Raw genomic sequence first — 21,215 nt, forward strand, 5'->3', positions numbered from 1 at the left:
ATAGTTTATTTGCATGTGTGAGTATGTGTGTGAGTAACTTTTGGATGACTGTCAGTGTGTAACAGGATGTATAGGTGTATCACTACATATGATGAGTGAGTATATGTATGAGTGACTATATGGAACTGTTGGTGAATGAGTGGATGTGTATATAGATGGTGGAATTACTGAATTGGTTGTTGTAACTGGTATGGGTATCTCCATTTTTTTGAAAATGTTAGTTTCTATTTTTGAATATGTGTTTCAAGGGTTACATTACACTGAAAGCAGGTCTGTCAGTCTGTCACAAGGATGGTGTCATCAGTGATGTCATGAGTGATGTCACTGACCATGTCATGAGTGATGTAATATGTGACATCAGCAGTGCATTTTTTTTTCTTTTTTTTTTCTTGTGCCCCACCACCCCCCCGTGTCCTCCAAACCCCCCCCCCCCCTCCCCTGGGAAACCCCTGTACTCACTAACCGGAAGTTTCCGGAAGTAAGTGCCCCTAGCTCTTCCCTGTCCCCCCCTCATGTGCCTCTTACCCGTATACGATAGCTCGCCTTTCAAATATTAATGCATGTTTTTGTAAATGTATGTTTATTTGTGAGTATTTATATATTTTGTGTTTCTTTTTAAAAAATTTTTTTTATTGTTTCCCTTTCTTTTTTTTTTCGATTTCCTTGTCTCTCATTTTATCTTCCCTCATTAGTAGAAAGAGGTATTAATAGGTTGAAGAGTTAGAAGAGTTAGACATAATTTACAAATTTACTTCTTCTCTACTCAGCTCTACTCAGCTCGCCCCCCCTCTCTTTCCTGCTTCCTAAAGACAGTAAAGTTCATCTGCAGCCTGCACTGATCTAATGCTGTACATTTTATTGCCCAACATTATCTTGAGGGATGCGGGGAAACCCATCTGTACGGTAGCACCTATTTTACGAAAGGCATCCATTCTTCGGCCTAGCTCCCACTGTTTATCTAGGGTGAACCTGGACAGATCTGAGCGAATCTGAAAGTTAAAGCCTTTGAATGTTAGTGATTTTTGCTTAAGCGCTAAGTTTAGGATATGCTCCTTCAAGGAGTAAGTATGAAAATTTACGAGAATTTTTCTGGGTTTAGCCAGCTGTGGAATACGCCTGAAAGGGTCTCTGTGGATGCGTTGAATATCTGTTGCTAATTCTTCATTAGGATGCGTGAGATTTAGAGATTCTTTTAGTAAGGTGATTATATAACTCTTGATGTCCGTGCCTTCACTGCCTTCAGGAACATTCAAGATGCGTATATTGCTACGCCTTGCATTGTTTTCTAAAACCTCCATTCTCTCCGATAAGGCCTGGTCTTCCTTTTTTAATCTCAAGATGTCCTCCTGGGTGCCCTCGGCCCTCATTGATATTCTCACCGACAGGCTACCTACTCTTTCATCAAGAGACTCGCAGAAGCTCCTTATTTCCCTCTGATTAGAGGCTGACTCAGCAAAACCTTGCTTTATCTCCGCAGATAGTGCTGCAAACATCTGTTGTAGCGAGGCTACGGAGATAAGTGCTGAGTTAGGACCTAAGGCGCCATTTACTTCTTGACCAGGGGCAAGATTGTCACTCCCAGAGTTAGAGGCAGGTTTAGCGATCAAAAGGGGTTCAGAAAATATCCCAGCTTCGAAGTTGTCTTCTATATTGACTGTATTGTCCGATATGGTTATACTGAGAGGATTACTGCAGCTGTCTTCTGAAACTGAGGGTAACATTGCTTCCTCTACTCTCAGCGCTGAGTCTTCTATGACTGAGTCCGCTAGATCTTTGGACAGAACTCCTCCTCCCTCCAAAATCGTTTTTTCTGCAGGCTGTGATGTGTAAGTGGAGTCCAGAGCTGCCGGTTGAACCTGGTTGTCTAAAGTGTTAACCGGTGCTATCGCTAAAGCCGAGCCTTGACCGTTTGTAGTCATGTTTCCAGACCCTGGATTAAGCTCAGTAGTGAAGCTACCCCTCTGCTGGTGTTCTTTACCAATTTTCAGGACTTGAGGAATTACCTTGAAGTATGAGCGCAGAGACGGGGTGATCTTAGGGATGGAAGTGGAGAGAGGTTTCGCCTTACCGCACTTTCTGCCCCTTTTTGCTTTGGAGAGGTAAGATGAAGTTTCCTGGTCTGAATATGATTTTGCTACGTTTTGAGGGCTCTTTTTAGACTCAGAAAACTCCTTTTCAGCCTCTTCCTCTGTGACTTGCAGCGCGTCTTTAACCCTCCTTTTAAGCGATGTACTAACTCCCTCCAAACCCTTGGCTGCGCTCTTACCTTTTGGTTTCCTAACCGTCTCTGCAGTGTACATGTGTACCAGGGGTAGGTTAGTGATTGCTGGTTCTCGATCGCTTCTGCTGATTTTTACCTCTTTAGCGTAGTTATCGTTACCGCTAGCTGTTTCCTCGTCTTCGCGTATGCCTCCTGTGAGCTGCTGAGAGGGAAAAACGACTGGAAAAGTAGACGGTAGTGTGCTAGCGCCGACCACTACCTTATTGCCGTAGCTAGTACTGCTCAAATGGGAGTCCCTGCGGAGGCTTCGAATCCGCCTGGTTCTACGGAGCTCCAGGGCGGCTTGCTCCCAGCGTAGCAGCTCAGGTGTGGGCTTCCTACGGTAAGGGCGTTCACCGCTGCTGCTGCAGCTGACCGCAGTCTTGCTGTTCGTCTCCCCGGATCCGTGGTGTACGCCCTCCTGGGCTCCGCGGCTCGCGTCTTCCACTAAGCACATCGGGCTACGGTTTTCGGTTAAATGGTCGTGTTCTCTCGGTTCTCGATTCCGCGTCAGGAACTAATCAGTAGGCACATTTAAGTGCGCATAGTATCTTGATCAAGAGTCGCTCATCCTAAGCAAGTTGAACATGATGATTTGGCACTCGAGAGCAGGAGACGGAGCGGAGCACTACAGCGGTCAGCCGACTGCCGCCATGTTTCCCGACTGGCTTGTTTCAATGGTCAGTAAAATGTCCAGCTAACTATAACTGGTGTGAAACCTATGGTTTTTTCAGTGAATTTAATAGGTTTTTTAAATGCTAATTCCGAACTATAACTGGTGTGAAACCTATGGTTTTTTCAGTGAATTCCGTAGGTTTTTTAAATGCTAATTCCTAACTATAACTGGTGTGAAACCTATGTTTTTTTCAGTGAATTTCAAAGGTTTTTTAATAGCAAATTTCTATAGCTATGAAATGTAATATTTTTTAAGATGAATCCTATATTGTATATTTATATAATACTATTTTTGTTAATGTTTTTTTTTTTTTGCCCCGGGGCGCGCACCGATGCGCTTACCGGTAAGCGCAGTTTTGCCGCGCCCTGGTTCGCGTACCGGTGAGCGCCCCGTTAGCGCTATTGCTGCGAACGAAAACATCGTGACGTATCGCGTAGCCGCGTGATGCGTGTTATGACGCACGGCGTAAGCGCACCCGGAAGTGCCGGAGCACATACGATCGCGCTACGTAAGCGCCCCAGGGCGCGCCCTAACGCGCTTACGTTACGCGCCCCCGGGCGCATAGCGTAAGCCCGGGGGCGCTTAGGTAGCGCGATCGTATGTGCTCCGGCACTTCCGGGTGCGCTTACGACGTGCGTCATAACACGCATCACGCGGCTACTCGATACGTCACAATGTTTTCGTTCGCAGCAATAGCGCTAACGGGGCGCTCACCGGTACGCGAACCAGGGCGCGGCAAAACTGCGCTTACCGGTAAGCGCATCGGTGCGCGCCCCGGGGCAAAAAAAAAAAAACATTAACAAAAATAGTATTATATAAATATACAATATAGGATTCATTTTAAAAAATATTAATGAAAATAACACTTTTCATTGGTTCAGAACACTTTTGGTTTCCAAATGATGACAGCCACCACCTTTTTTCCTTATTCTGACTTTGTCCTTTGACTGAGGAAGACCTGTTTGGAGATCTGTGACTAATATTTTGAACTTTAAAATGGCTACAGTAGCAGCAGCTGGAGCATCTGCACCACCACCACCACCACCACAAGGACCACCACAACATCACATTGGTGGTCAAGAAGAAGATGAGGAGGAGGAGGAGGAGAGAAGGCAGACAAGGCATTTCCTGCCTGAAGACAAAGCCCCATATAAACCTAAGGAGCACTTTATATGGGAGTTTTTTGAAATCCCAAGGGGTGCAAAGAAGGTAAACGCTGCAAAGGTGACCTGTCTCATCTGTGGCGCTGTACTATCCAGGGGGAATCCTGCAAAAAAATATTCATTTGGAAATCATACAATGATTCGGCACATGCAATGATTGCACCCCAATAACTATTCTGCAGCAGAGGTGAGAGAACTGTGCAGAAACCTTCCACAATCGTCTGCCAGCACCTCAACAACCAAAGAACCCACTCCATCGGGTCCGGAAGCAAGTCAGATGGTTCCAAATGAACAAACTAAGTTTGGTGGTTTCAAAATCGTATGCATTTATTGTGGCAAAAGCATTACTTATGGTGAGAAGAGTATTACCCTCATCAACATTGCTGGTGATAACCACAAGTGCCCGAAGAAACCCTAATTTTTTTCCTGTTTTTTTTTGCTCCAGTTGAGCCGTTTATAATTCCCTGTATTTTGTTTCTCCCCATAAAAAATACAAAAAAAATATAAAACTTTTCAGAAAAGCCAAACAAAGTAAAAAATGTTCAAAAAAACAATAAAAAAAATATAAAACAACAAAAAAACTACCTCCAATTTATAAAAAAAAACTACATTTTTAAAAAACTCTGTCATTCTTTTTTCTCTACGGTACGCTCCTTATTACGCTCCGCGGTGCGCGTACCGGGCGCTCCCACACGCAAATCGAAAAAAATATATATTTTTTTTTGCCCCGCCGGGCCCTTTTCTGGCCCCCACATCAAACCTAGGGGGTCGGGGGTCTACACTGCCCCCTTCTGGTCATTTCCCCTCTATGTTTTTGCCACCTCTTGTGTCTCGATCCTACAGAGACAAAAGATGGCGGCCGCACCGGACTGTTTGGAATGTTTAGAGACACCCGAGAGCCAATCAGCTTTCTGCACGCGAAAACTCGCGTAGCGCGCTGGTTCGCGCCCCGCTGCGCGTACCGGGGCGCGCTTACAGATATATATATTTTTTTTAACCTAAATTACTCAAAATCCACTGGAGCCCATATCTTGAGACATAGCAAAGGCACATCGGGCTACCAGTCCCTACAATTTTGCCAAGTTTGGTGGAAATCCATTCAGCCGTTCGGGCTAAAAGTGAGGTTGACCGCCCTATGGAAATTAACATGGGGAAAACACGTTTTGGGACCCCCCTTTTTTCTCGGCCCCCGCTTGACGAATCCCCCCCAAACTTTCAGGGAAAGCCTGGAGAGCCGCGAGGCAAATTTGAGGTAATTTTCATGTAGATTCCTCAACCGGTGCGAAAGTTATTCGCAATAGAATGTTGCGATTTTCCTATTGAAAATAATCCTAACTATAACTACCTACTGGCGACCGCCAGTAGGTAATATATATACACACACATATATATATATATATATATATATATATATTTTCATATATCAAAAACACAAGGTGCCTGGTATGGAAGAACCTCTGGACAGGTGAGTATTTTGCCATCAATCTTTAATGCAGGGTACAGCAGTGGTGGAGCCTCGCAACCAAATGAAATATGTCCATGTTTCCGGTTTCCTTTCCTGACGCGTTTCGTGGGCGGACCACTTCTTCAGAGGAATTGGATTCAATAGGCAAGGGTGTGGCGGTTTATGAGCACAGAAGTCCCGCCTCAGTGGGCGTGGCCACAACAGTTGCATGCTGGTAAACGAAGTACAAGACATTCGAAAACTTCAAAGTTCATTCTTGCTCCAGTGAGCTAGCCTGTCCCTGCTCAAAGTGTTCAGTAGTGAGAACCCCAGTGGGTTATGGTGAAAGGTCCCAAACACCGCTGCCTCAAATGTCTGCAGAAAATCGGCACCTGTCCTCATAAGCAGCGGCGTCCTTTGGCGTCGCTGCAGAAATGCCGAGAACGGCACCAGGGTAACTCCCGCGGCTCAGGCGATGCCGCTCAATATCAAAAACACAAGGTGCCTGGTATGGAAGAACCTCTGGACAGGTGAGTATTTTGCCATCAATCTTTAATGCAGGGTACAGCAGTGGTGGAGCCTCGCAACCAAAGGAAATGTGTCCATGTTTCCTGTTTCCTTTCCTGACGCGTTTCGTGGGCGGACCACTTCTTCAGAGGAATTGGATTCAATAGGCAAGGGTGTGGCGGTTTATGAGCACAGAAGTCCCGCCTCAGTGGGCGTGGCCACAACAGTGGCATGCTGGTAAACGAAGTACAAGACATTCGAAAACTTCAAAGTTCATTCTTGCTCCAGTGAGCTAGCCTGTCCCTGCTCAAAGTGTTCAGTAGTGAGAACCCCAGTGGGTTATGGTGAAAGGTCCCAAACACCGCTGCCTCAAATGTCTGCAGAAAATCGGCACCTGTCCTCATAAGCAGCGGCGTCCTTTGGCGTCGCTGCAGAAATGCCGAGAACGGCACCAGGGTAACTCCCGCGGCTCAGGCGATGCCGCTCAATATCAAAAACACAAGGTGCCTGGTATGGAAGAACCTCTGGACAGGTGAGTATTTTGCCATCAATCTTTAATGCAGGGTACAGCAGTGGTGGAGCCTCGCAACCAAAGGAAATGTGTCCATGTTTCCTGTTTCCTTTCCTGACGCGTTTCGTGGGCGGACCACTTCTTCAGAGGAATTGGATTCAATAGGCAAGGGTGTGGCGGTTTATGAGCACAGAAGTCCCGCCTCAGTGGGCGTGGCCACAACAATGGCATGCTGGTAAACGAAGTACAAGACATTCGAAAACTTCAAAGTTCATTCTTGCTCCAGTGAGCTAGCCTGTCCCTGCTCAAAGTGTTCAGTAGTGAGAACCCCAGTGGGTTATGGTGAAAGGTCCCAAACACCGCTGCCTTAAATGTCTGCAGAAAATCGGCACCTGTCCTCATAAGCAGCGGCGTCCTTTGGCGTCGCTGCAGAAATGCCGAGAACGGCACCAGGGCAACTCCCGCGGCTCAGGCGATGCCGCTCAATATCAAAAACACAAGGTGCCTGGTATGGAAGAACCTCTGGACAGGTGAGTATTTTGCCATCAATCTTTAATGCAGGGTACAGCAGTGGTGGAGCCTCGCAACCAAAGGAAATGTGTCCATGTTTCCTGTTTCCTTTCCTGACGCGTTTCGTGGGCGGACCACTTCTTCAGAGGAATTGGATTCAATAGGCAAGGGTGTGGCGGTTTATGAGCACAGAAGTCCCGCCTCAGTGGGCGTGGCCACAACAGTGGCATGCTGGTAAACGAAGTACAAGACATTCGAAAACTTCAAAGTTCATTCTTGCTCCAGTGAGCTAGCCTGTCCCTGCTCAAAGTGTTCAGTAGTGAGAACCCCAGTGGGTTATGGTGAAAGGTCCCAAACACCGCTGCCTTAAATGTCTGCAGAAAATCGGCACCTGTCCTCATAAGCAGCGGCGTCCTTTGGCGTCGCTGAAGAAATGCCGAGAACGGCACCAGGGCAACTCCCGCGGCTCAGGCGATGCCGCTCAATATCAAAAACACAAGGTGCCTGGTATGGAAGAACCTCTGGACAGGTGAGTATTTTGCCATCAATCTTTAATGCAGGGTACAGCAGTGGTGGAGCCTCGCAACCAAAGGAAATGTGTCCATGTTTCCTGTTTCCTTTCCTGACGCGTTTCGTGGGCGGACCACTTCTTCAGAGGAATTGGATTCAATAGGCAAGGGTGTGGCGGTTTATGAGCACAGAAGTCCCGCCTCAGTGGGCGTGGCCACAACAGTGGCATGCTGGTAAACGAAGTACAAGACATTCGAAAACTTCAAAGTTCATTCTTGCTCCAGTGAGCTAGCCTGTCCCTGCTCAAAGTGTTCAGTAGTGAGAACCCCAGTGGGTTATGGTGAAAGGTCCCAAACACCGCTGCCTCAAATTTCTGCAGAAAATCGGCACCTGTCCTCATAAGCAGCGGCGTCCATTGGCGTCGCTGCAGAAATGGCGAGAACGGCACCAGGGTAACTGGGGTTCTCACTACTGTACACTTTGAGCAGGGACAGGCTAGCTCACTGGAGCAAGAATGAACTTTGAAGTTTTCGAATGTCTTGTACTTCGTTTACCAGCATGCCACTGTTGTGGCCACGCCCACTGAGGCGGGACTTCTGTGCTCATAAACCGCCACACCCTTGCCTATTGAATCCAATTCCTCTGAAGAAGTGGTCCGCCCACGAAACGCGTCAGGAAAGGAAACAGGAAACATGGACACATTTCCTTTGGTTGCGAGGCTCCACCACTGCTGTACCCTGCATTAAAGATTGATGGCAAAATACTCACCTGTCCAGAGGTTCTTCCATACCAGGCACCTTGTGTTTTTGATATTGAGCGGCATCGCCTGAGCCGCGGGAGTTACCCTGGTGCCGTTCTCGGCATTTCTGCAGCGACGCCAAAGGACGCCGCTGCTTATGAGGACAGGTGCCGATTTTCTGCAGACATTTGAGGCAGCGGTGTTTGGGACCTTTCACCATAACCCACTGGGGTTCTCACTACTGTACACTTTGAGCAGGGACAGGCTAGCTCACTGGAGCAAGAATGAACTTTGAAGTTTTCGAATGTCTTGTACTTCGTTTACCAGCATGCCACTGTTGTGGCCACGCCCACTGAGGCGGGACTTCTGTGCTCATAAACCGCCACACCCTTGCCTATTGAATCCAATTCCTCTGAAGAAGTGGTCCGCCCACGAAACGCGTCAGGAAAGGAAACAGGAAACATGGACACATTTCCTTTGGTTGCGAGGCTCCGCCACTGCTGTACCCTGCATTAAAGATTGATGGCAAAATACTCACCTGTCCAGAGGTTCTTCCATACCAGGCACCTTGTGTTTTTGATATTTTCATATATATATTTTTTTTTTTTAATTAATAATTACCCTTTACACCCTAAAAACTAATCCCACCCTAGTCCCTTTAAATACCCCAGCACCCTTAAACACTAACCCATCCTGACCATAAAAATATCCCTGTACCCCAAAACCCAAACCTAGCCCTGTTTCCTAGTAATACCCCTGTACCCCAATACCCAAACCTAGCCCTGTTCCTAAAAATACCCCTGTACCCCAAAACCCAAACCTACCCCTGAACCCTAAAATACCCTTGTAACCCAAAACCCAAACCTACCCCTGAACCCTAAAAATACCCCTGTACCCCAAAACCTATCCCTGAACCCTAAAATACCCCTGTACCCCAAAACCCAAACCTATCCCTAAACCTACCCTGAACCCTAAATAAAACCCCTACACCCCAAAACTTAAACGTACACCCTTAACCCTAATATACCCAAGCTCGCTCTACCCAAGCTCGCTCTAGGCAGAGTTGGAGCTGATTTTCAAACTCTGGGGGCTACTTTTAGTTTTGAGTCCGGCTTTCGGCTTCCTTCAAGATGATGTCCTGGGACGTCACAGCAGAGGTATGTATCAGCCAATGCGACTCACCTTAAAACTGCTACAGGGCGATGAAAGGTCTTCCAGGAAGTTCAGCGAACACTTCTGTAAAGTGAACGCTCGCCACACAAATCAACATTTAATTAGAAAATGAAGACAACACTACTTATTTATTCACCCTGCTTTCTAGGCAGTAAGTGATTTCTAATGATGTGAAAACGGTGACACCTTTAAATAAGGCTGGGATGCAAATTGTCTCGATTCATTTTGCAATCCCATTTTAGATGAACTTTAATTATCTCCGTTCTGCGCCTCGTGTTGACACAAACCAGCGCCTTGAAATGAATCTAATCTGAATTCAAAGAGGCGCAGATGTTCGACTGCGGCGTCAAGGCTGTCGGGTGGGGCACGCTGATAGCAGGGTTCCACATGAACACCCCCCAATTTATTAAAGATGGAAGGTAACGAGGAGGGTGGGAGCCTGGGGCACAGTGGATCCAACCGAAGAATCTACAAACTGAACAAGAAGTGAACCTGCCTCTGGGAAAGAGGTTCATCACCCCCCCCTCACCCCACACACACCGCCTGCACGGGGGGTAGAGGAGGGGCATGACGTCAGAGCACAGCAGGAGGCAAGAACCTATGGGGCAAACATCTCTGCTCTGGTGGGGGTTACACTAGTGAAGTGAACTCTGGTGGGGGTTACACCAGTGAAGTGAACTCTGGTGGGGGTTACACCAGTGAAGTGAACTCTGGTGGGGGTTACACCAGTGAAGTGAACTCTGGTGGGGGTTACACTAGTGAAGTGAACTCTGGTGGGGGTTACACTAGTGAAGTGAACTCTGGTGGGGTTACACTAGCGAAGTGAACTCTGGTGGGGTTGCACTAGCGAAGGTAACACTGCTGGGGTTACACTAGTGAAGTGAACTCTGGTGGGGGTTACACTAGTGAATTAAACTCTGGTGGGGGTTACACTAGCAAAGTGAATGCTGGTGGGGGCTACACTAGCGAAGTGAACACTGGAGGGGTTACACTAGCGAAGTGAACACTGCTTGAGTTAGATGACTGCTGTGCGGAGGCATGGGCATTGACACTAGTGAACTGAACACTGCTGGGGTTACACTAGTGAAGTGAACTCTGGTGGGGGTTACACTAGCGAAGTGAACACTGCTTGAGTTAGACGACTGCTGTGCGGAGGCATGGGCATTGACACTAGTGAACTGAACACTGCTGGGATTACACTAGTGAAGTGAACTCTGGTGGGGGTTACACTAGCGAAGTGAACACTGCTTGAGTTAGACGACTGCTGTGCGGAGGCATGGGCATTGACACTAGTGAACTGAACACTGCTGGGGTTACACTAGTGGAGTGAACATTGTGCTTACACTAGTGCGGTGCAGAGACCCTGTGCACGAGTTAGATGACTGCGGTGCACAGGCATGGACACTGACACTAGGGAGGTGGACACTGCTGGGGTTGCACAGGTGAGGTACAGAGACCCTGTGCACGAGTTGGATGACTGTGGTGCAAAGACAAAGACACTGACACTAGTGAGGTGGACACTGCTCGGGTTACACTAATGAGGTACAGAGACCCTGTGCAAGAGTTAGACGACTGTGGTGCAGAGGCATGGACACTGACACTAGTGAACTGAATACTGCTGGGGTTACACTAGTAAGGTGCGGATAACCCTGTGCACAAGTCAAATGACTGCGGTGCAAAGGTGTGGACACTGCCCCCAGTGAAGTGAACACAGTCAGGGTGCTACACTAGTGAGGTGCAGAGACCCTGTGCACGAGTTAGAAGACTGCGGTGCACAGGAATGGAGACGGACACTAGTGAACTGAACACTGCTTGGGTTACACTAGTAAGGTGCAGAGACCCTGTGCACAAGATATACTACTGAGGAGCAGAGGCGTGAACTCTGCCCGCCAGTGAAGTAAACACAGTGAAGGTGTTACACTAGTGAGGTACAGAGACCCAGAGTATGAGTTAGACGACTGCGGTGCAGAGGCGTGAAAACTGACACTAGTGAGTTGGACACTGCTGGGGTTACACTAGTGAGGTACAGAGACCCTGTGCATGAGTTAGACGACTGCGGTGCACAGGAATGGAGACGGACACTAGTGAACTGAACACTGCTTGGGTTACACTAGTAAGGTGCAGAGACCCTGTGCACAAGATATACTACTGAGGAGCAGAGGCGTGAACTCTGCCCGCCAGTGAAGTAAACACAGTGAAGGTGTTACACTAGTGAGGTACAGAGACCCAGAGTATGAGTTAGACGACTGCGGTGCAGAGGCGTGAAAACTGACACTAGTGAGTTGGACACTGCTGGGGTTACACTAGTGAGGTACAGAGACCCTGTGCATGAGTTAGACGACTGCGGTGCAAAGGCGTGGACACTGACACTAGTGAGTTGGACACTGCTGGGGTTACACTAGTGAGGTACAGAGACCCTGTGCATGAGTTAGACGACTGTGGTGCAAAGGCGTGGACACTGACACTAGTGAACTGAATACTGCTGGGGTTACACTAGTAAGGTGCGGATAACCCTGTGCACAAGTCAAATGACTGCGGTGCAAAGGTGTGGACACTGCCCCCAGTGAAGTGAACACAGTCAGGGTGCTACACTAGTGAGGTGCAGAGACCCTGTGCACGAGTTAGAAGACTGCGGTGCACAGGAATGGAGACGGACACTAGTGAACTGAACACTGCTTGGGTTACACTAGTAAGGTGCAGAGACCCTGTGCACAAGATATACTACTGAGGAGCAGAGGCGTGAACTCTGCCCGCCAGTGAAGTAAACACAGTGAAGGTGTTACACTAGTGAGGTACAGAGACCCAGAGTATGAGTTAGACGACTGCGGTCAGAGGCGTGAAAACTGACACTAGTGAGTTGGACACTGCTGGGGTTACACTAGTGAGGTACAGAGACCCTGTGCATGAGTTAGACGACTGCGGTGCAAAGGCGTTGACACTGACACTAGTGAGGTGGACACTGCTGGGGTTACACTAGTGAGGTACAGAGACCCTGTGCAGCAGTTCATCGACTGTGGTGCAAAGGCGTTGACACTGACACTAGTGAGGTGGACACTGCTGGGGTTACACTAGTGAGGTACAGAGACCCTGTGCAGCAGTTCATCGACTGTGGTGCAAAGGCGTGGACACTGACACTAGTGAGGTGGACACTGCTGGGGTTACACTAGTGAGGTACAGAGACCCTGTGCATGAGTTAGACGACTGCGGTGCAAAGGCGTGGACACTGACACTAGTGAGGTGGACACTGCTGGGGTTACACTAGTGAGGTACAGAGACCCTGTGCAGCAGTTCATCGACTGTGGTGCAAAGGCGTGGACACTGACACTAGTGAGGTGGACACTGCTGGGGTTACACTAGTGAGGTACAGAGACCCTGTGCATGAGTTAGACGACTGCGGTGCAAAGGCGTGGACACTGACACTAGTGAAGCAAACAAGATGCCCACATGTCAGACGAGCTCTTCTGAGGGCCGCACTTCTGAGTTCTAGGGAATGACCAGCTGAAGTCTTTCACTTCCGGTAGCCAATGTGGGTGCTGGAAAGATGCTCCACGTCGGCCGTCTTTGAGCAGAGCCAGCACCCTCATTGGGGGGGTTAGGGGGAGGGGCGCAGACACCCTCATTGGGGGGAGGGGGAGGGGCGCCGACACCCCCATGTGCATGGATGGGTGAGCACAACGCTGCACTCCGTAAAACACGCCACCATGCTTCTGCAATGAGCATCACCGCACTGAGCCTGTCACCAGAGCACGGGGTTGGCAAACACAGAGCTGGAAGGGGTCTCAAACGCCCCCTCAGCGAGGACTTATACCCAGGACGTTCCTGCTCCAAGACTTGTCATCGCATTTCATGGAGATGTAAACTCGCCAGTGCCCTGTACCTCCCACCTTCTATTTTAGCACAAGGTTCACGAGCCATGCGTTCATATACTCATACAACATTCACGCATTCATTGAAGAGCAGGGAAATGAACTTTCTACTTTCAGGGCGTCCATCCGGGCGCTTCCACAGCCGGTGCTGCCCACACCCGTCACTCTCCAGGGCTCACCAGATATACATGCTCTACTCCATAAGAAATCACTTATGGGAAGACAATCCAAGGTTCTGTGCCCACGGGCTCCCACCCTGTGTGGGCTCTCATAGCGCCACATGACTGGCCCCTCAAAGAGCCCTGCGGTGGCACTTTCTGCTGCTGTTATTGACCCCAGAGATGGCACAAATGAAGACAGGCTGCAATGGGCAAAGCAGACACCGAAGGCTCTCCAGACCCATATGAATGCCCACCGACGATAGAGACGGGACACCGGACCACAGGTGGCACTGGGCAAAGCAGGGTCCAGAGGCTCTCCACTGGTAACAAATCCAGCCGGTCGATGCCCACTGATGGTAAATGATGAAGACGAACACCGAGTGACACATGGCACTGGGCAAAGCAGGGTCCAGAGGCTCTCCACTGATCGATGCAAACTGATGGTAAATGATGAAGACGGACACCGAGTGACACATGGCACTGGGCAAAGCTGGGTTAGAGGCTCTCCACTGGTAAAGAGCCTGCGTCAGATACGGGAGAGAAGGAGAGTGCACCAGGGCGTTTCCAATCAACAGAGGAGTGCGCCAGGGATGCGTCATCGGCCCGTTTCTTTTTTCAATTTACACCAATGGGGTAGAAGCGCCCCGGACGGATTCTACACTAGACGTCCCAAAAACTAATAACGTTCGCACACCAATCCTCCTGTATGCGGACGATGCAGTGCTAAATACCCCTAAGGGCCTGGCCCTACAAAAGTTATTAAACATTTATTTAACCAATATGCAAAAACTAGGGCTGAAAACTAATGAGTCAAAATCCTTAATTTTAACCCCTGGAAGGAAGAAGGAAGAACAGTAAGGTCCCCAGTTTATATATTTCCGGGAAAAAATTAGCTCACACCGATACCTTTTCTTACCTAGGTGTAATATTCGCTATGCAGTTATCATGGTCCTGTATGCGTGCCACTAGGAGGTTATCATTAGAGATAAGTATCACTGCTCTCCATTCCTTTATTAAAAAACTGGGGGCGAAGCCTATCGATAGGGTAAAAAAGGTTTACGCAGCAAAATCAGTGTCGGTAGCAACTTACTGGGCAGGTATATGGGGTCATACTAATCCATCGCCCCTCCAAGTGATAGAAGACACCTTCGGGAAAAAGCTAATGGGCCTTCCCTTAAGCTGTTCCATCTTTAATACACACACAGAATTGGCGGTCCCATATCTGTCTGATACAATCTCTGTGGCACCAATAATTTTGTGGCACTCCATCTGGAGAAGGGAGTCTATTCAGACTACCCAAAACCTAATTGAAGACTGTTTATCCATGGAAAATGTACATAGAATTCCATGGATTTCATATATCAAATCTACGTTTTCCACTTTAGGTTTGGAGAACCTATTTACTAACCCCATGAATTGCATGAGCTCCTCAAGGCGGAAGATAAAAGCCTGTTTTCTTAAACAAAGAGCAGATGCCAGATTAGAAACAAACTGTACAAAGGTATGCAGAAAACTGGAAAAAGCATGGAGGAAAAATCACTCCGAGGAAGGCTGGAAAGAATATCACATTGCCTTGTCCTCCTATCATAAAAACATCAGACTGGCCTGGAAAAATTGCCTTGCTTCGCAGTTGACAGAAGCAGGCAATTCCTCTAAGGAATAATATAAGATCCTACAAACCTTCGTGAAACCTACTGCCTGTGAAAGCCCAGATGACTTTTCCCAGTCCCTCTGTAATGACATCTCTGTAATGACATCTCCCTATTTTTTGAAAATAAAATAGAGGCTATTTATAATAAAATTACCAAAACCACTAATCTGAAGGACAACAGTGCTACCCCCCCCCCAAAGCCTTTCTATTGGCAATAATGATACATTAACCGACTTTCCTGAGGCCAGCCAGGGAGATATCATCTCCCTAATGAACCACATCAAAACAGGGTCCCCTCTGAACTTCCTTCCGGCCAAAATGGCTGCATCTCTAAGCAGCCTACTCTGCCCTATGGTTCAAACAATTGTGAACCTCTCCCTTAACCCCTTCGATGCTGGTGACAAAGCCAGCTCGTCATGGGCGTTACCTGCGCTGCACGCATGACGAGCTGGCTTTGTCACGTAACGCTCGATTTTCGAATTTTCAGCGCGCAGCGGGAAAACCCACTAGCGCGCATGCGGTTAAGGAGGGTCAGGTACCCAAAGACTGGAAAAGAGCGATAGTAAATCCAATCCGGAAAAACTCGGCCATGCCATGGACAGACTTACCCAACCTCAGCCCCATCTCTCTTCTGCCTTATTTGAGTAAACATAAGAACACCCACCTGTCTAAATACATCGAGGTAACGGAAGGTCTTGACCACACCCAATCTGGGTTTAGACCCAACTACAGCACCGAATCAGCGATCCTCTCAGTGTCAGATAACATCAAGATGGCACAGGACAGAGGGAGCTCTATGATTCTGGTGCTGTTGGACTTGTCCGCTGCCTTCGACACGGTGTCACATGGTATCTTACGGGATGGTCTGCAGAAGGTGGGGATAGGAGGTTCGGCGCTGTCCTGGCTCGAGAGCTTTCTCTCCGGCCGCTCACAAAGCGCCAGTTTAGGTTCCTATCGCTCGACATCGAGGGAGCTCACCAAGGGGGTTCCACAGGGCTCATGTCTAAGCCCAACATTATTTAATGTGTATGTGGCCCCACTTGCTGACATTATGAGAACATATGGATTTACGCCAGTGTCGTACGCTGACGACACTCAGCTCTTGTTTCCATTCCACACCCTCACCCCAGCAACTAAACACTCCTTTGCTGAGGGTATGAGAGCGGTATCCAGCTGGATGGCCTCCAACTACCTACAATGCAATGTGGGCAAGACCGAGGTCATGCTTTTTGGAGAGGCCCCCCCTCCTAATGTCACCAGACTGCTGGCCTTTGGATTTGGGACCTGTTCCCATCCCCAAACAGACAGTAAAGAACTTGGGCATACGGATGGACCAGGGACTCCTACTGAAGGAGCATGTGAACCAGGTGACTGGCTCATGCTTCCGGACAATTGGACTTCTGAAGCGTGTGTTTCCATTCCTGCCAGACATCCATAGAAAAACCCTTGTCCAGGCCCTCCTAGTCAGTAGGCTGGATTATTGTAACGGCCTACTGATATCTGCCAATGAAGACGTGCTAAGCAGATTACAAGTGGCTCAGAACACCGCAGCACAACTGGTCCTAAATGTCCCACCTAGAACACCCTCCCGTCTGCTTCTGGAAAAACTTCACTGGCTGCCTATCCTTCAGCGGACGAGGTTAAAAATTTGCTGTACTATACACAAATGTCTCTACGGCTTAGGGCCACAATATCTGACTGAAAAATTCAAGTTTTACAAACCTGAGCGCTCTTTGCGCTCTAGCAACCAATCCTTGTTAAAAATTCCATCTATCAAAAGAGCAAGACAAGGTGGCCGAGCACTCTCGTACATAGGCCCCACCCAATGGAACAAACTTCCCCTCAATTTGAGACAAAACCCGAATCATTTAACCTTTAGGAAGACATTAAAAACACATCTGTTTCTGACAGCATAACCCTTTCCCGCACCTCTCAAAGCACTGCTCTGGACATATACTGACGAGCCAAGCGCGGAGATACCCCTACGGGGGTCGAGTCTTGTGCTATACAAGCATATAAATAAATAAATACATAAATTGGTAAAACTGTACCTCGAAGGTCTGAAGCCCCAGGAAGGGATAAAGTCATACCGATTTACTGTGTCAAATGTGCGTCATAGATTCTTTCTAATTAGATTCAGACTGAATCTTACACTGTGCATGTTGACACACCCTGCAAGTATCTATTCTATAAACGACTGTCCCTGTACAGTTCCTATGCACAATAAATTACATCTTTTTTTCTTCTGCAAATTTTTAAGGGACCTCGTAAAAGATGTATTCTCCCCCCCCCCCTGATGTGCAAATTTCGTTTCAAACAATGTCGTGTAGCAATGTTCTTTTTACAATCCCTGCCTAACCCCTTGGTTTGCTTATCAGTGGTGTCTTTTTTAAGTCAATCGTGGATCAGGCAGCAGAAGAACACCACTGAATGTATTTTTAAATAGTTCCTAATTATCATTGCTTTTACTTTGTTACTTATACTTCCATACTGATATGTATAGCATTCTCTTTTTGTACTGATTGATGATTTTTAAATAGTATTCATCTGTACTTTTATGATCTTATATTCTAAGTATCGAATAAAGTATTTGACTGACTGGTAAAGCGTCCAACCCCATCGATGCCCACCGAGGATAGAGACTGGGCACCGGGCCACAGATGGCACTGGTCTGGGTTAGCAATGAAACCATACGAAGCACAACACAGCAGGTGAAGTTAAAAGAGCCTTACCTGCTATACTTGCAAACACCTCACTGAAGCCGATCAGGACATACTGGGGAATCTGCCACCAGATGGACAAATTGGCAGCAAAATAAGTCGAATTTCCAATGGTCTGATTCAGATGATCCACTTTGACGATGTCGAGTCTTTTGCTTTCCAGAATTCCTAATTGGTGAGAGAAGGTATCAAGGTGACATATACTGCACACAACTCTGACACAGTGTGATTCTGCTTCGACAGTAGACATATACTGCACACAACTCTGACACAGTATGATTCTGCTTCAACAGTAGACATATACTGCACACAACTCTGACACAGTGTGATTCTGCTTCGACAGTAGACAAATACTGCACACAACTCTGACACAGTATGATTCTGCTTCGACAGTAGACATATACTGCACACAACTCTGACACAGTATGATTCTGCTTCGACAGTAGACATATACTGCACACAACTCTGACACAGTATGATTCTGCTTCGACAGTAGACATATGCTGCACACAACTCTGACAGTATGATTCTGCTTCGACAGTAGACATATACTGCACACAACTGACAGTATGATTCTGCTTCGACAGTAGACATATACTGCACACAACTGATAGTATGATTCTGCTTCAACAGTAGACATATACTGCACACAACTGACAGTATGATTCTGCTTCGACAGTAGACATATACTGCACACAACTGACAGTATGATTCTGCTTCGACAGTAGACATATACTGCACACAACTGACAGTATGATTCTGCTTCGACAGTAGACATATACTGCACACAACTGACAGTATGATTCTGCTTCGACGGTAGACATATACTGCACACAACTGACACAGTATGATTCTGCTTCGACAGTAGACATATACTGCACACAACTGACAGTATGATTCTGCTTTGACAGTAGACATATACTGCACACAACTGACAGTATGATTCTGCTTCGACAGTAGACATATACTGTACACAACTGACAGTATGATTCTGCTTCGACAGTAGACATATACTGCACACAACTGACAGTATGATTCTGCTTTGACAGTAGACATATACTGCACACAACTGACAGTATGATTCTGCTTCGACAGTAGACATATACTGCACACAACTGACAGTATGATTCTGCTTCGACAGTAGACATATACTGTACACAACTGACAGTATGATTCTGCTTCGACAGTAGACATGTACTGCACACAACTGACAGTATGATTCTGCTTCGACAGTAGACATATACTGCACACAACTGACACAGTATGATTCTGCTTCGACGGTAGACATATACTGCACACAACTGACACAGTATGATTCTGCTTAGACAGTATTCCTGAACAGGTACGTAGAATTATTTACAAAGCACAGACTGAATGAAAAGCAAAGGAGCATGGTCCATGCATGGAGGGACAGAAAACAAACCAAGATCATGAGCATTCTGGGTATGCATACAGTGGGATATACGCAGCACAGAGGGATATGTGGCCACTGCAAGGCCTGCAAAGCTAGTGTCATTGTGGAAGAGGTAGAAATCCCTGGAAGAGAGGAACGTAAAAGCATCAAACAATTCCTGACATCTAACACTAATTATGTTATCTATGTGTTAGAATGTCCTTGCAAAAAGAGGTATGTCGGCAGTACCACTTGTATGGTTAAACAAGCATTTGCAATGCAATAGGTCTCGCATTATTTAAGTTTGAGCTATTAGCATTGTAAATGGCAATTGTTTTTTGCTTTCTGCTATAGTTTTTTTTTACATAAAAAGCTACATTTAAAATATGTTTTATTAAAGTTATTTATGCAGTATCTAAATTTTGTTTGCATAAAAGAGTACAATAATATCTTAGTAAAAAAGTCAAATATTTTAATGGTAATTCACCAAATGTTCATTTATGTGTTGGTTTTGAAAATAGCTAAATTAATAGCTTTGTCATTTACAATGCCAATAGTTATAACTTTTGCAAATGTGACACCTATAGCATTTGTAATGCAACATTTGTATTTACGTGACTTAGATGTATTGATATTATAAATAACAATGGCTTTTATTTTTTTTTAATACTTAATAAAAGTGATTGTAATTTATAATGGCAATAGCTTAAACTTTTGTAAATAACTTTTGTGAAGATTATGTTCAGTGTATTTTATTGTAACGAAATCCAAGAACAGAAGTGAAATATTAACATCTTTTTGTGACATTTGTAATAAAGCTTGAAACATTGAGAGAACATATTTGTGCTGTGGTGGTGCTGAGTGATGCTGTGGTGGTGCTGAGTGATGCTGTGGTGATGCTGAGTGATGCTGTGTTGGTGCTGAGTGTTGCTATGGTGGTGCTGTTGTGGTGCTGTGGTGGTGCTGTTGTGGTGCTGAGTGATGCTGTGGTGGTGCTGAGTGGTACTGTGGTGGTGCTGAGTGGTACTGTGGTGGTTCTGAGTGATAATGTGGTGGTGCTGAGTGACTGTACTCACTGTCACTCTGCACTCACTGTCACTCTGCACTCACTGTCACTCTGCACGCACTCTGCACACACTCTGCACTCACTGTCACTCTGCACACACTCTGCACTCACTGTCACTCTGCACTCACTGTCACTCTGCACTCACTCTGCACTCACTGTCACTCTGCACTCACTGTCACTCTGCACTCACTGTCACTCTGCACTCACTGTCACTCTGCACTCACTGTCACTCTGCACTCACTGTCACTCTGCACTCACTGTCACTCTGCACTCACTGTCACTCTGCACTCACTGTCACTCTGCACTCACTGTCACTCTGCACTCACTGTCACTCTGCACTCACTGTCACTCTGCACGCACTCTGCACTCACTGTCACTCTGCACTCACTGTCACTCTGCACTCACTGTCACTCTGCACTCACTGTCACTCTGCACTCACTGTCACTCTGCACTCACACTCACTCTGCACTCACCCTGCACTCACTGTCACTCTGCACGCACTCTGCACTCACTGTCACTCTGCACGCACTCTGCACTCACTGCTTCTGCACGCACTCTGCACTCACTGTCACTCTGCACTCACTGTCACTCTGCACTCACTGTCACTCTGCACTCACCGTCACTCTGCACTCACCGTCACTCTGCACTCACCGTCACTCTGCACTCACCGTCACTCTGCACTCACCGTCACTCTGCACTCACCGTCACTCTGCACTCACCGTCACTCTGCACTCACCGTCACTCTGCACTCACCGTCACTCTGCACTCACCGTCACTCTGCACTCACCGTCACTCTGCACTCACCGTCACTCTGCACTCACCGTCACTCTGCACTCACCGTCACTCTGCACTCACCGTCACTCTG

General features: G+C 47.3%; 1 protein-coding gene across 1 annotated transcript in view; it reads right to left on the minus strand.

The window, feature by feature from the left end:
• LOC147663181 (solute carrier family 15 member 4-like) overlaps positions 1-21,215 on the minus strand; it is a 316,719-nt gene that overhangs the window by 60,477 nt on the left and 235,027 nt on the right. The window contains exon 6 of the mRNA XM_086950612.1: positions 17,904-18,059. Within this exon, the coding sequence (XP_086806738.1) occupies positions 17,904-18,059 (156 nt within the window). The remainder of the gene's footprint in view (positions 1-17,903; positions 18,060-21,215) is intronic.

This window comes from Lissotriton vulgaris, unplaced genomic scaffold, assembly GCF_964263255.1.
Source record: "Lissotriton vulgaris unplaced genomic scaffold, aLisVul1.2 SCAFFOLD_976, whole genome shotgun sequence".
Classification (NCBI taxonomy): domain Eukaryota; kingdom Metazoa; phylum Chordata; class Amphibia; order Caudata; family Salamandridae; genus Lissotriton; species Lissotriton vulgaris.